The 12,567-nt window shown below is 40.1% G+C and overlaps 2 protein-coding genes across 2 annotated transcripts; one reads left to right on the forward strand and one right to left on the reverse strand.

The window, feature by feature from the left end:
• Positions 1-799: 799 nt before the first annotated feature.
• Positions 800-4,474, reverse strand: nup62l (nucleoporin 62 like). The gene is made up of 3 exons (XM_042494312.1): positions 3,900-4,474; positions 2,314-3,554; positions 800-1,237 (listed from the first exon to the last, which is right to left on the reverse strand). The coding sequence occupies exons 1-3, from the start codon at positions 4,189-4,191 to the stop codon at positions 1,079-1,081; spliced, it is 1,692 nt and encodes a 563-aa protein (XP_042350246.1). The 5' UTR covers positions 4,192-4,474; the 3' UTR covers positions 800-1,078.
• Positions 4,475-6,106: 1,632 nt separating this feature from the next.
• pdk1 (pyruvate dehydrogenase kinase, isozyme 1) lies at positions 6,107-12,219 on the forward strand. Its single transcript, XM_042494313.1, has 11 exons — positions 6,107-6,468; positions 7,144-7,285; positions 7,376-7,447; positions 7,545-7,729; positions 8,357-8,452; positions 8,576-8,653; positions 9,694-9,758; positions 9,875-9,973; positions 10,089-10,199; positions 11,373-11,486; positions 11,594-12,219. Exons 1-11 carry the CDS (start codon positions 6,360-6,362, stop codon positions 11,732-11,734), a joined length of 1,212 nt encoding a protein of 403 aa, XP_042350247.1. The 5' UTR covers positions 6,107-6,359; the 3' UTR covers positions 11,735-12,219.
• Positions 12,220-12,567: the final 348 nt, after the last annotated feature.

The following is a 12,567-nucleotide window of genomic DNA, read 5'->3' on the forward strand; positions in this document are numbered from 1 at the left end:
CTGAGAGATTGACCTACTTGATATTCAACTACATTTATTAAGGTAGTAGCCCATTCTGATAGATATTCGTACCTGACAGAATGAAGTACTCCACGTCTCATCACATTTATACAGGTGGAAGTCCATTAGAATAGATATTTGTACTTGACAGAATGACCTACTTCACATTTACCCACATTTACCCAGATTGTGGTCTATGTGATAAATATTTGTACCTGACTGAATGACATACTCCGCATATGATTATATTTTAATAGGAGGCACTCCATTCTAGTAGACATTTGACAAAATAACCCGCTCCTTATTTATACAGCGATTAGTCCATTCTGGTAGATATTTATGCCTGAGAGACTGACCTATTGCACATTTAACTACATTTATAAAGGTAGTAGTCCTTGCCCCTGACAGAAATACCCACTGCACCTGAAAGAATGACCTAGTTTACATTTAAATACGTATATATACAGGCTGTGGTCTATTCTGACTAATATTTGTTCCTGAGAGACTGACCTACTTGATATTCAACTACATTTATAAATGCAGTCGTCCATTCTGATATTCGTACCTGACAGAATAAACTCCTCCTGTTGACAAACACTAACCAGCAGTCCTGCACATTATACACCTTAAACAATAACTCAACTGACTGTCGTTTCAGCTCCAAGAAAAAAATGCCATTTTCAATGTATATCTTTAAATGTTACTGAATGTGTACAAAAAAGGTCACTTCAGTGACTAAAACACTGGCACTAGAAGAAATGGCAGGAATGATTATTAATTATGAAATATAAAACACAGCCTTGATCCAGATGTTTATTTAATTATACTATTTAGAACAACCAGAGCATTTACATGGGAACAGATGATCAGTGTCACTTCTCTATATAAAAAGATTTTGCATTAAAAATATCAATCTTTATGCAATCAAATGAAAACAGCTGAAGGAAAAAAGCAAGTGAACAGGAGTTTTGATTCATGTTTTGGCTGCACATTCAACTCATCTCGACCCTTAAAAAGGACTTCCATCTTTACGAGTAGTGAAAAAAAAAACAAATTATGTCAACGTATTTATTTCAGATCAGTCAAATGTTAAACGAAAGGTTTTCTCCTGCTCCTTGCGCTGGTTGTCACACAGTTTGGACACTTCCTCCACTCGCCTCTGCAGAAGAACCGAGTTCTGATCGATCCACTGAAGTGAATCCATGTGGGTGTTGAGAATTTTACAGATCTGCTGAAGCTGAAAAAGAACAAAAAAAGACGCAGTTAATATAATTTTCAAAAATAAACACCAAAGCAACAAAACTGCGTCAAAAAAGGTTTAACTTTAATTTGGAAATTTGAATGTCTTACTGGGTAAACAAAATTCTAAGTTTCAAGTAAATATGCAATTTTTATTTTATTTCATTCACTTTTCTTATGTTATTTTATTTAACTAGTTTGTTCTAACTTTATTTGGGGCCTAATTGATCAAAGTGGGAATCTGATTTTGATTTCAAATATCCTTCACATAATAACGATGTCTGTCTTGATTAGAAATCTGATGGAAATGAACTTGAACCGTGATATTTTCTTTCCCCTGCCTTGTTTTTTTCTTTCTTTATTTGTTTATTTCATTTACATACTTTTTTTTTTAACCTATCCTTGCATCCTTCTGCCTAAACCTGCTAGTCTTTTGGCTTGTACTTTTATTAATTTTGTTGTGATTATCGCCAAAACAGGCTTGAAGTGAAGTTTCTGTAACTGTCTTTTTTGTAAATCTTCTGGCTGCCAAAAAAAAAAAAAATAAAAAAAAAAAAAAAGACATAAGATTTAACCCTTTGAAATCTGGAGCAACATCACTTTTCTGGTGCTGCGTTCAGGTGCCTTTCACAAGAATTTAAACCTTTAAACCCTAAGCGAAGTGGAGCAACTTCTTTAAAAAAACAAAAAACATAGTGAATAAAGGCAAAAAGCAACTTTGTGAGAAATTTTCCACAAATTGCAGGAAATTAGTAGGTTTAGAAAATTATTTCAAAAAGGCAAGGAAAAAAAAATCTAGGTAAAAATGATATTTATAATGATCAGAATTGCATGTTCAAAATTACATTATAAAATTATTATATTTTTTAAGAACACTCTCCAGGTCATCTCCTTGTATTTTTAAATTGTATTTGTTTATCAAATTTTCAGGCAATTTTCAACTACTTTTAACTCATTTCTTGTTAACTTTTGGGTAATTTCTTCTTCTGTTGCTCGTTGCCTTATTCCCATGTTTTAGAAAGAATTCAAGCGAATGTGCTCAGGTTTCAAAGGGTTAACTAGGTCTCCTCTTACTGGGTCGCTGGTATCTGCTGGACCGCTGGATGTGTTCAGGTGCTCGATGATCTCCTTCAGGTCCTGCGACATCCTCTTCAGCTGTGCGTCCACGTTCTCTGCAAGCTTGTACGTTCTTTCACGTTCCTCGTCGGCGTTCTGCATGTAGATGGTTCCGCTCTGCTCTTTCACCGACTCTTCAAGAGGGCACAGTAAGTCCTCCAGCTCCTTCTGCTGGGACAGGATGAAGTCCAGCTCCTGGTTTAGCCTCCTCTGGTCCAGCTTCACCTTCTCCATCTCTTTATGCAGCGCCGTGATCTTCTCGCCGTTCTCCACCAGCATGCGGTCCCAGGCGTTCACCTGAGTCGCCTGCTGGAGGAAATGTCTCTCCTGGTCCTCGAGCTCAAGACTCCACTTGTTGATGAGCCCCTCCAGCTGAGCGTAGGTCATCACCGGAGGAGCAGCGGTTGTAGTGAGCGTGGTGGCTGTAGATGTTGTTGTTGTACTTGTGCCGGATGACGGTTTGAGCCCCAGTGTGAAGCCTGTAGCTACGCCTGTTGTGGCAGCTGCAGCAGTGGCAGTGGAGGCCGGGGTGGAGGTGGAGGTGATGGTGGCTGCCCCCAGAGGTTTGAGCATGAAAGACAGGCCTCCGGCAGCTGCCGCGGTTGTCGCAGGAGCGGCAGTGCTTGCTGCTAAAGTTGGAGCTGCACCCAGAGTGAAGCCTGTAGCTGTTGTAGGTGCAGTGGCAGCAGCAGTGGCAGCAGCAGTGGCGGCAGCTGCAGTGATGGGTGCAGCAAAGAGAGACGGGCCCGGAGCTGCGGCTGCCTGGGTGGATGCAGGAGGAGCTGGGGTCGATGAGGGTTTAATCCCAAAGGTGAATCCCCCACCCTGAGCTGCTGGGGCTGCAGCAGCGGGAGCTGGCTGGGCCTGCGTGCCCAAGGTGAGGTTGGCTGGAGCACTGGTGCCGAAGCTGAAGCCTCCACCCGGCGCAGCAGTGGTGGCAGCTGCAGGGGCGACCGCGGTGGTCGCCTGGACTTTTGTTGCTCCGAAATTGAACCCTCCGAATGTGAGGCCTCCTGCTGCTGTGGTTGCTGTCACCGCGGCTGTTGGTGCTGCTGCAGGTTGGGCCTGAGATGCAGGTTGGGGTTGAGCTTGGGTCCCAAAGGTGAAGCCCCCTCCTGCGGGAGCGGCAGTGGTGGTCTGCGCAGACAAACTCGTGCCCAGGGTGAACCCTGACCCTGCAGCTGGAGCTGGTGTGGAGCCTGAAGACAAGGCAAAGTTATTTATAATGCACAAAGCCAACCAAAAGTGTTTTACAGATTACTCAAAGTTATAGCCGTAGTAATAGTTGTAGTCACAAAACATGCTGTCTTAAAATCCTTGAAACATTTTGAAATCCCAGAAATGTTCTAAAGTCCTATAAATGTCCTAAATTATAAAACTATGCCCTAAAATAACTGAAACATGTATGGGGCTGCTGCTGCTGGCCCCTGGACTCCTGTCATTTGAAAAAGTGGCCCCAAACAAAGCCAGTTGAGCTTCTGCTGTGTGGGGGTTTGGTTTTGAGTAGATGGATATAAAAGTAAGAAAGACCATGAAAGTCAGACCTGCTGCTGCTGTGGTCTGAGGAGCCGCGCTCAGGCCGAAGGAGGCGGTGGAGGTCCCAAAGGAGAAGCCTCCGCCGGCTGCGGTGGTCTTTGCCTGGGTGCCAAAGCTGAAGGAGTTGGTGGGGTTGGTGCCGGCGGTCGGCTGGGCTGAAGTGCCGAAAGAGAAGCCGCCTCCTGGAGCCGCCGGCGCGGTGCTAGCCATCCCGAAGCCCGTGGCAGGGGCCGCGGCGGTGGTCTTGGCTCCGAAAGAGAAGCCCGTGGAGGCTTGCCCAAAGTTAAACCCGCCGCTCATTTTCAGAAAGATAACGCAAAGTAAATGTTACAGAAAACGGCTACCTCTCAAAATGGTCACTTCCTCGCTTTTGGCGGGTCACAAACACGAGCTGATTCAACCGCCGTAACGTTAACAGGAAACAGTTACCCTCCCGCGGTGACACCTTAGCGGTTAATAAACTCAATCACAGGTTTGTTGACGTTATTTTGACCCAGACTGAGAACAGAAACTAACAAAACATCGTCACAAAAACGTGGCTCGCTGTCTCGCTCTTCTCCCAGCAGGCATCTCTGCGGACAACTAAAGGAAGTGACGACAGTTGGGGCCAAAACACGAGCAATGTTCGCCCTGAGTTTTGTCTCACAGCTCACAAATGCCGTCGATACAGCTATTGTCCAATCAGGAGCCTGATCAGACTCGATCTGAAATGTGATTGGTTAGGCTGGCTGCCTAGAAAGCAAACCTCAGGGAAAGCTTACCCAATTGTTATACAAAGAGTACCAAGTCTATGTCAAGATAATAACTTTCTGAAACCATTTAAGTTTTAAGTAGTAATATTGTTTTTGTCTGCTCACATCTGGCTGTCATTAAAAAATAAGAGTATACACAGGCAGTCTGGAGACTTACGTTTAAGACACTGTTAATTTTGTAACTAGTTTGGGTAAATATCAGATTCATAAATGTAAATGGAATAGATTTAGTTCTCCCTTTTTACTACACTTAGAAATAACTTTCCCAACTACTTCAAGTCGCTAAAACAAATGGGATATTTATATAGTAAAGCAAAAAAATTACATGTGTATCTAAGTCATTGCTCTTTTAATGTCTCCTGCACTGCTGTTTTGTGCCTCTATTTGTTCACCTGCTTGTTTCTCTTTTTTGTTGCCATTAAAAAATCCCCTTTCTCTTATGATTTTCCAGTATATAGCTACCTCTACTTTTCCCCCCTCATTTTTATATCTGACCATGTTGTAGCATTATTTTCAGCATCAATGCTAATCTCTATCTTCTGTATTTGTTTATGTATTCCCTGACTCGTTCTGCGCATTTTCTCATGTTAAATAAAGTTAGAAAAGATAATAACCTGTGAAAAATCGTGTGCCAACTCAAAAAAAGAAAAAGTACAGGACTACTTTGCACAAAACCCCACAAAATGACTTTATTTTAACTTTTCTGATACAAATGCCTGGCATATGCAAATTAAAAAGCTACAGGCCAACAGGGAAAACGATTCAAAATGTAAAAGACAAAGTACTTACAAAAGGATTGGTTATCTTAAAGTGAGGAAGTAAAGGATATTATTATTATTATTATTATTATTAATATCATTACTATGAGTAGTGGCAGTAGTGGTAGTAGTAGTACAACTTTTGTGTTCTTGATGGGTAAGGCAATGCAAGTTTATTTATGTAGCACATTTCAGCAACAAGGGAATTCAGTGCTCAACATAAAACATCGAGACATGGCTAAAAGAAACATCATAAAAGGACATTTAAATGCAGTTAAAAACGTAACTAAAGTGGTCGTGAATCAGAAACAAAAACACGCTAAAAAATTAGAGACAGGTATAAAATAGAATAATAAAAGTTACAGTGTTGTGTTAGAAATGAATAAATATTTAATTTAATAAAAATAAGCATTCACAAATGTATTTTTTCTGAAATAATGTACTCAATTTTTCTTTAAGATTATACATACTTTTTATAATAGCGTTAAAACATTTCACATCGTATTATTCTTTAACTTTATTTTATGTACTTTCTTTTTCCTTTTCATGTCTACATAAATGCTTAAATTGTAATTTACCATTGTTTAAAAATACTGATTAAAAATAATCAACAGACGGATATTTGCTCAACAAAGATCTGCTAACATCTCGACAAAGTATAAAGGTATTGGCGGATCATCTCTTGACGCCGCTGTGACTCTTTGGGTCAGCTAGCTGCACATTGAGTACCCGCACAATGTTCTTATCATGTTGACATTTATGCTTCTCAGCTATTTCCAATTAAAGTAAATTGCGACTTAGAAATATTTTACCGGTGACAATGGATACACACATTTTACCAAATAACTCAATAAAAGGACGTTAGTTTTACGATTTCACGAGCGAACTAGCACTGCCGTTAGCATTGAAGCTAATGTCAACATAGATTAGCTGGGGTTTAAACTAACTTCGCGTCACAATGAGGATTTTAAGGTTTCTGAGGAGCAGCGTGTCCGCAGGAAAAGAGATCGACTATTACTCCAAGTTTTCACCCTCTCCCCTGTCAATGAAGCAGTTTCTGGATTTTGGTAAGAGAGTACACTCAGTACAAACATCAAGGGACTCTGTGTCCACATTTGTTGCATTAAAAGCAGCTTTTTTTTGCCTCGCTTTTTTTTTTTTTTTGCTGATGATCATTCAATACAAAATCTTTTATTATTTATTTATTTATTTTTTTTAAAAAATTGTATCTACTTTTGTTATGTAAATATGAAATTCCAATGATTATATATATATATATATATATATATATATATATATATATATATATATATATATATATATATATATATATATATATACATATATATATAGACAGTTTCTGGCTGTGATAAATGCCATAATCTTGGAGATTTTTAAAGAAGACATGCCTTCCAAACCCGCACATTTGGAAGGCAAGTTTCTTTCAAAATTGGTGGTAAAAAAAAATAAAAATACAACAATTTAAAGTTTTATGTCCCTCCAATAAGCCCCATAAATAACAAACTGTCCTTTAAAAGTTGCATATCAGTTACTTATGAGCACTTCAATTTAATAGTGAACGACATAACAGCATAAAAATAATAATTGGGAGCATGGCAGTCCTTGGCCTCCGTACATCACCTAACCCAGATGACAGCACAGGCTGAAAATACAATGTGATAAATCATTGTTGTGACAACTTAAAAACTTCTGATCTTTCTGTTTGTGCTTGCACTCTTCAGGCTCAGAAAATGCATGTGAGAAAACGTCATTCGCCTTCCTGAGACAGGAGTTACCTGTGAGGTTGGCCAACATCATGAAAGAGATCAACTTGTTGCCAGACAACTTACTGCGGACCCCATCAGTGCGGCTGGTCCAGAGCTGGTATGCAGATTTTTTTTTCGCGTTTATCTCCTTCAGATTAAGTGAATATGAGTTGTAAATAGACAGTGATGATTTTTTTAACCTGTGCAGGTACATGCAGAGTTTTCAGGACATTCTTGAGTTCAAAGACAAAAATGCAGATGATGAGAAAGTCACATATGAGTAAGTAAATTAAAGCACTTTAGTTGTATTTCTTCTATTCATGATGATCTCTGGTTTGTTTTTCACACCTTGGCGTAACCGTTTTGTTTTTATGAAGTTTCACAGATGCCGTAATAAAGATCAGAAATCGCCACAATGATGTCATTCCCACCATGGCTCAGGGAGTTGTGGAGTATAAGGAGACGTACGGCACAGACCCGGTCGTCAGCCAAAATGTGCAGTATTTTCTCGATCGTTTCTACATGAGCAGGATATCCATCAGGATGTTGCTCAACCAGCACAGTGAGTACATCCTCGTCCACCTCATAAAAGATGACGACCTTCTGCCAGTCGTGAATAATATAATGTTACAACTAGTTGTACCTGTTTGGTGGTTGGAGGCTCTCCGCAGCAGAGTGCTCATTTTGCGATGATATTATGACATTTCAGTGTAGATTTGTCACAAGGAGCCAAGTTGCTCCTTTACACGTCACTGCCACGGTGAACCAGGAACCAACAGACCGCACTCAGAGACATTTTTAGATTGACCTTGAAATGCAATCTTTAAATAAATAAACTGTTTATTCAGGTGTGAGACGTTAACGGGCAAAGAGATATGAACCTGCCAAAACCTGGATGTTATAATTACTTTTTTTTTTCAAACAAAGTGATATTTAAAAGAGAGTTTCTGCTAAATGCCTGAGAATAAAACATATAGAGGACAAAAGGATGACATAATAATTAAAGAAAATTAGACTTTTTAATTAACAAAACATTTTCCAGCTCAGAAAACCAATTCCTGCAAAAAAAAAATCATCAGAGAGAACGTATTTTCAGGAAATAGTTCCCTGAAAATCACTAGTTGATAGTTAAATTAATTGATCAATCATTTAAAAAATGCACCGTTTATCACTGTTTGTTTAATTCCAGCTCTACTCTTCGGTGGGAAGGTGAAGTTGAACCCAGCTCATCCCAAACAGATCGGCAGTATTGATCCCAACTGTCGTGTCAGCGACGTCATCAGAGGTGAGGACGCAAACATTTTACGAGGAACACGGCAAACTCACTACAAAATGCGACAGATCCGCCGTTGTTCAAGTATTCAAGTGTTGTTCCTGTTCCTCCTGAAAACAAATCTCTTCCTTACAGATGCATATGAAAATGCACGAAACCTCTGCGACCGGTACTACATGAACTCTCCTGAGCTCGTACTGGAAGAGTTCAAAGGTAAATAGTTTGGATGTTAATCAGAAAATAAATACAAACAGTGACACAGACACTTTTATTATTTACAGAGTAAGCGTACATGCAGATTTTTATGCCGCACTTTCTGCCTTGGTTATGTTTCATAGATGGTTTTGACCTTTTGTAGTGGGGTTGTATGAGGTAATAATCCATAGTCAGTATGTTACATACAGTAGATGGCGGTCGGCACGCCACCAGTTTGGAGAAGCAGGCAGAATACTGCCACAGGAGCTGAGAAATGTGCAAGGTAAAGTTGTATTTAAATCCTGCTACATCTTTTGGAGTCAAAGGAGGCGTTTATGAGTCTCACAGCATGCTGTGGACGGCTGCAGCAACAAAACGTATTTTACCCGCCAACGAAAATTAGTGTCAGTCTTAAGTATGCTCTATATTCAGAGTATTTTTTCATACGGCCCTTTCTGACAGGACACTAAAGCAGTTATCTTTGTTCTCTTTAACGCCACCGGTCTCCATTGACAAACAATATTTTTTCTTCACAGAACACGGGAGCTGCTGGTCTGCTGCTGCCTCGATCAGTTCGTTTGTTTGTGTTGTGGGACTTCTGTGCTTTAAAGGCTAGTTCGGATTCACTGATGTCACATAATAACACAAACAAACACTGATCGACGCAGTGGTGGACCAGCAACTACGCGTTCTGTGAGGTAAAATTTATTTATTTTTCAATGGAGTCTGGTAGCTTTGAAGAGGTGAAAATATTTTAAATGTAGCGTACGCTTAAAACGAAATTGATTATTCAAGGTGGTTAAAATGTGTTTTGCTGCTGCCCCCGTCCACATCAGTCCAATGCTTAGTTTCGGTGGCGGTGCACCTGCCCACTTCTCTAAACTGGGGGCATACCAGCTGCCATCTACTGTAGCTAATATACACTGACTATGAGTACCTCACAAAATCCCACTTCAAAAAATCTGAACTTTCCCTTTAACAACAAACACTCAAACCATGAATTGCTTGATTCAAACACATCTGAATCTAAATTTGTGATAATCTGTTTGTCCCAACAGCCTCTCCCATCACTGTGGTCTATGTCCCATCTCATTTGTATCATATGGTGTTTGAACTTTTTAAGGTAGGATTTACTTTTTAATCTTTAGTTGAACACTTGGTTCACATAAAACATTTTTGGATGTTCTCATGTCGCCTTTCCCTCATGATAAACTGCCATATGTGCTTTCATTGTTGCAGAATGCCATGCGGGCCACCATGGAGTTATACGGCGATGCCATGGAGTATCCTCCTATCCACGCACAGGTCGCTCTGGGGATTGAAGATCTTACAGTTAAGGTAAAGATGCCGCACTCTCCACTCTTTACCAGAACGTACTGGTGTGGACTCACATACAAATTGAAAATAGAGTCATGGGATGAGGACGCTGTTCAGACCGTTTCTTCTTCTCCAGGTGAGCGATCGGGGAGGGGGCGTGCCGCTGCGTAAAATCGACAGGTTGTTCACCTACACGTACTCCACAGCTCCTCGACCCAGCCTGGACGGTGCCCGAGCTGCTCCTCTGGTCAGTGTCCCTGATGTGTTAACAGTTAGTGCGAATTCATGTGGATAAATGTACGCTCTCTAATTCGTACTTGACGCCACCGGAAGCTCAAAAAAAAACAAAACAAAAGAACAGTGACTTCCCCTGACATTTTACACTGTTCTTCAAACATAAGAATCAGTGATATAACAACAAGGCGCAGATCTTTTTCACTGCAGACATTTTGACTCGACATCATAGAAAAGCTCAGGTGGAACTAATAACATGTGACATAAAAACTATATAAAACTTGAAGATTTGGAAGAGGAATGTAGCACCCAATTTTTAATTTTTAATTTTTTTTTTAACTTTATTTCACCAGGCAAGTCCTTGAAAATAATTTCTTATTTATAACGGCAGCTTGCCAATAATGTAATCATTTCCTGAAAATGTGATAACATTTGCATTAGCCTGATTGAAAATCCAATAAAAAGCAATAATGTAAAAACCTGATTACTAAAGTAATTAAATGTCCTGACTGACATTGCAATAACTTGTCCACTTATGGTTCGAATCCAGCCTCGGACCTTTGCTGCATGTCTCCCCCTCTCTCTCTCTCCCCCTTTCACACTTACACTGTCCTGTCAATTAAAGGCAATAAAAGCCCCCCCAAAATGTTTTCAAAAAACAAACAAAAAAACAACTAATGATATCATTTTGACTCACAATTTTAAAAATTATGCCTTTTTTATTCTTTAAATTGTAATGTGTGCACGTGCAAAAGAAAATAGAATACTGTTATTGTCGCCTGAGGTTACTGACAGCATTGATATTTGACACATTGGTTTCATATTCGTATATGTGAACAGGGTTCCCACAGTCATGGAAAAACTGTAAAAGTCTTTGAATGTCACAGTCATGTTCTCCAGGCCTGTAAAAAGTCATAATCAGTTAAAATCATTTAATGTCTTGCAAAGATGGTGGAATTTTGTTGCCTGTAATGATGGCGTTACAGCTATTTTCTGTGGACAACCGGAGAGAGAAAGATAGATGTAAGCATTTCTGTTTGTTCCCTTGTGTTCATGTAATACGTACGTGTGTGTAACCATTTTTTCTGGCCCCAGACGAACTTTTCAGTCTGAACTTTAACACACATGACTTGTACTATTTGCTCTTTGCCATAAAACTGCTTTTTTAAAAATGATTTTCCTCCAGGCTGGTTACGGGTACGGCCTGCCCATCTCTCGACTCTATGCCCGCTACTTTCAAGGGGACCTGAAGCTGTACTCTCTGGAGGGTTATGGAACTGATGCTGTCATCTACATTCGGGTAATTGAGTTTTACATTAACAGTATGTGTATGTGTGTTTGTGTGGGTATATTATTTTTACTTTGTGTTTTCATTTCATTTTCTTGTGTTCATGTTCTCTCTGTTAGGCGCTCTCCACAGAGTCCATTGAGAGGCTCCCCGTGTACAACAAATCAGCCTGGAAACACTACAAGACAATCCATGAGGCGGACGACTGGTGCGTCCCGAGCAAAGAGCCAAAAGACATGACGACGTTTCGCAGTTTCTAGGTCCAAATGGTAGCCGTCCTCTAGCAACGTGTACAACAGTGGGGTTTGTGGATGAGTGTGTCTGTGTGTGTGAGATGACAATTAAGCAGTATAGATTTCCTTGTACAGAATGTTTAAAAAAAAGAATAACAAAAACAAATATTTAGTGCCATATGCTTCATATTGGTCAATAGTTTCGTTATGATGATTTTTGAGCGCAGCAGCTACAAGGATCTTTGGTTTTGTGAGTTTGGCGCCTCCTGTGGACAAAAGTGGTAGTGTTTCCATGAGCACCACCGCCTCACGCGGTAAAGATCGTGATGTTGCCAGCGTGTGCATTTGTTTTGGAAGGAAGAGTAAAAAAGACTTAGTTTATTTTTAATACTATTCTTTTTTTAAAGAGCTGTTTGCAGGATGAAGAGGGACGAGGTAATTTATCTGTGATGATTTAAGATTAATGGCTGTATTATGATGCTGAATGACTGACTAAGGCTGACTGCTGTTTACGCCCATGCTCTATCACTGGCGCTTTTATCTTTATTTTATTCTCGGTCAATTCTTATCAGGAGTCCTACACATTGATGTATTTGTGGGGCCCTGCAGCAATAACAACAGCCGCTGCGCATTAATTTTTATGCCTCTGCATCAGTGATAGCAGAGGCCGGAAGCATTATGTTTTTGGGATGTGCATCTGTGTGTCCGTACGTCCATCTGGCCCATTCTCATGAAGGCGATATCTCAAGAACACCTTTAGAGAATTTCATCACATTTAGCACATACATCCACTTGGACACAGGGATGAGCTGGTTAGATTTTGGTGGTCAAAGGTCAAAGTTCAAGGTCCCTGTGACCAT

This window comes from Plectropomus leopardus, chromosome 10, assembly GCF_008729295.1.
Source record: "Plectropomus leopardus isolate mb chromosome 10, YSFRI_Pleo_2.0, whole genome shotgun sequence".
NCBI classification, from domain to species: Eukaryota; Metazoa; Chordata; class Actinopteri; order Perciformes; family Serranidae; genus Plectropomus; species Plectropomus leopardus.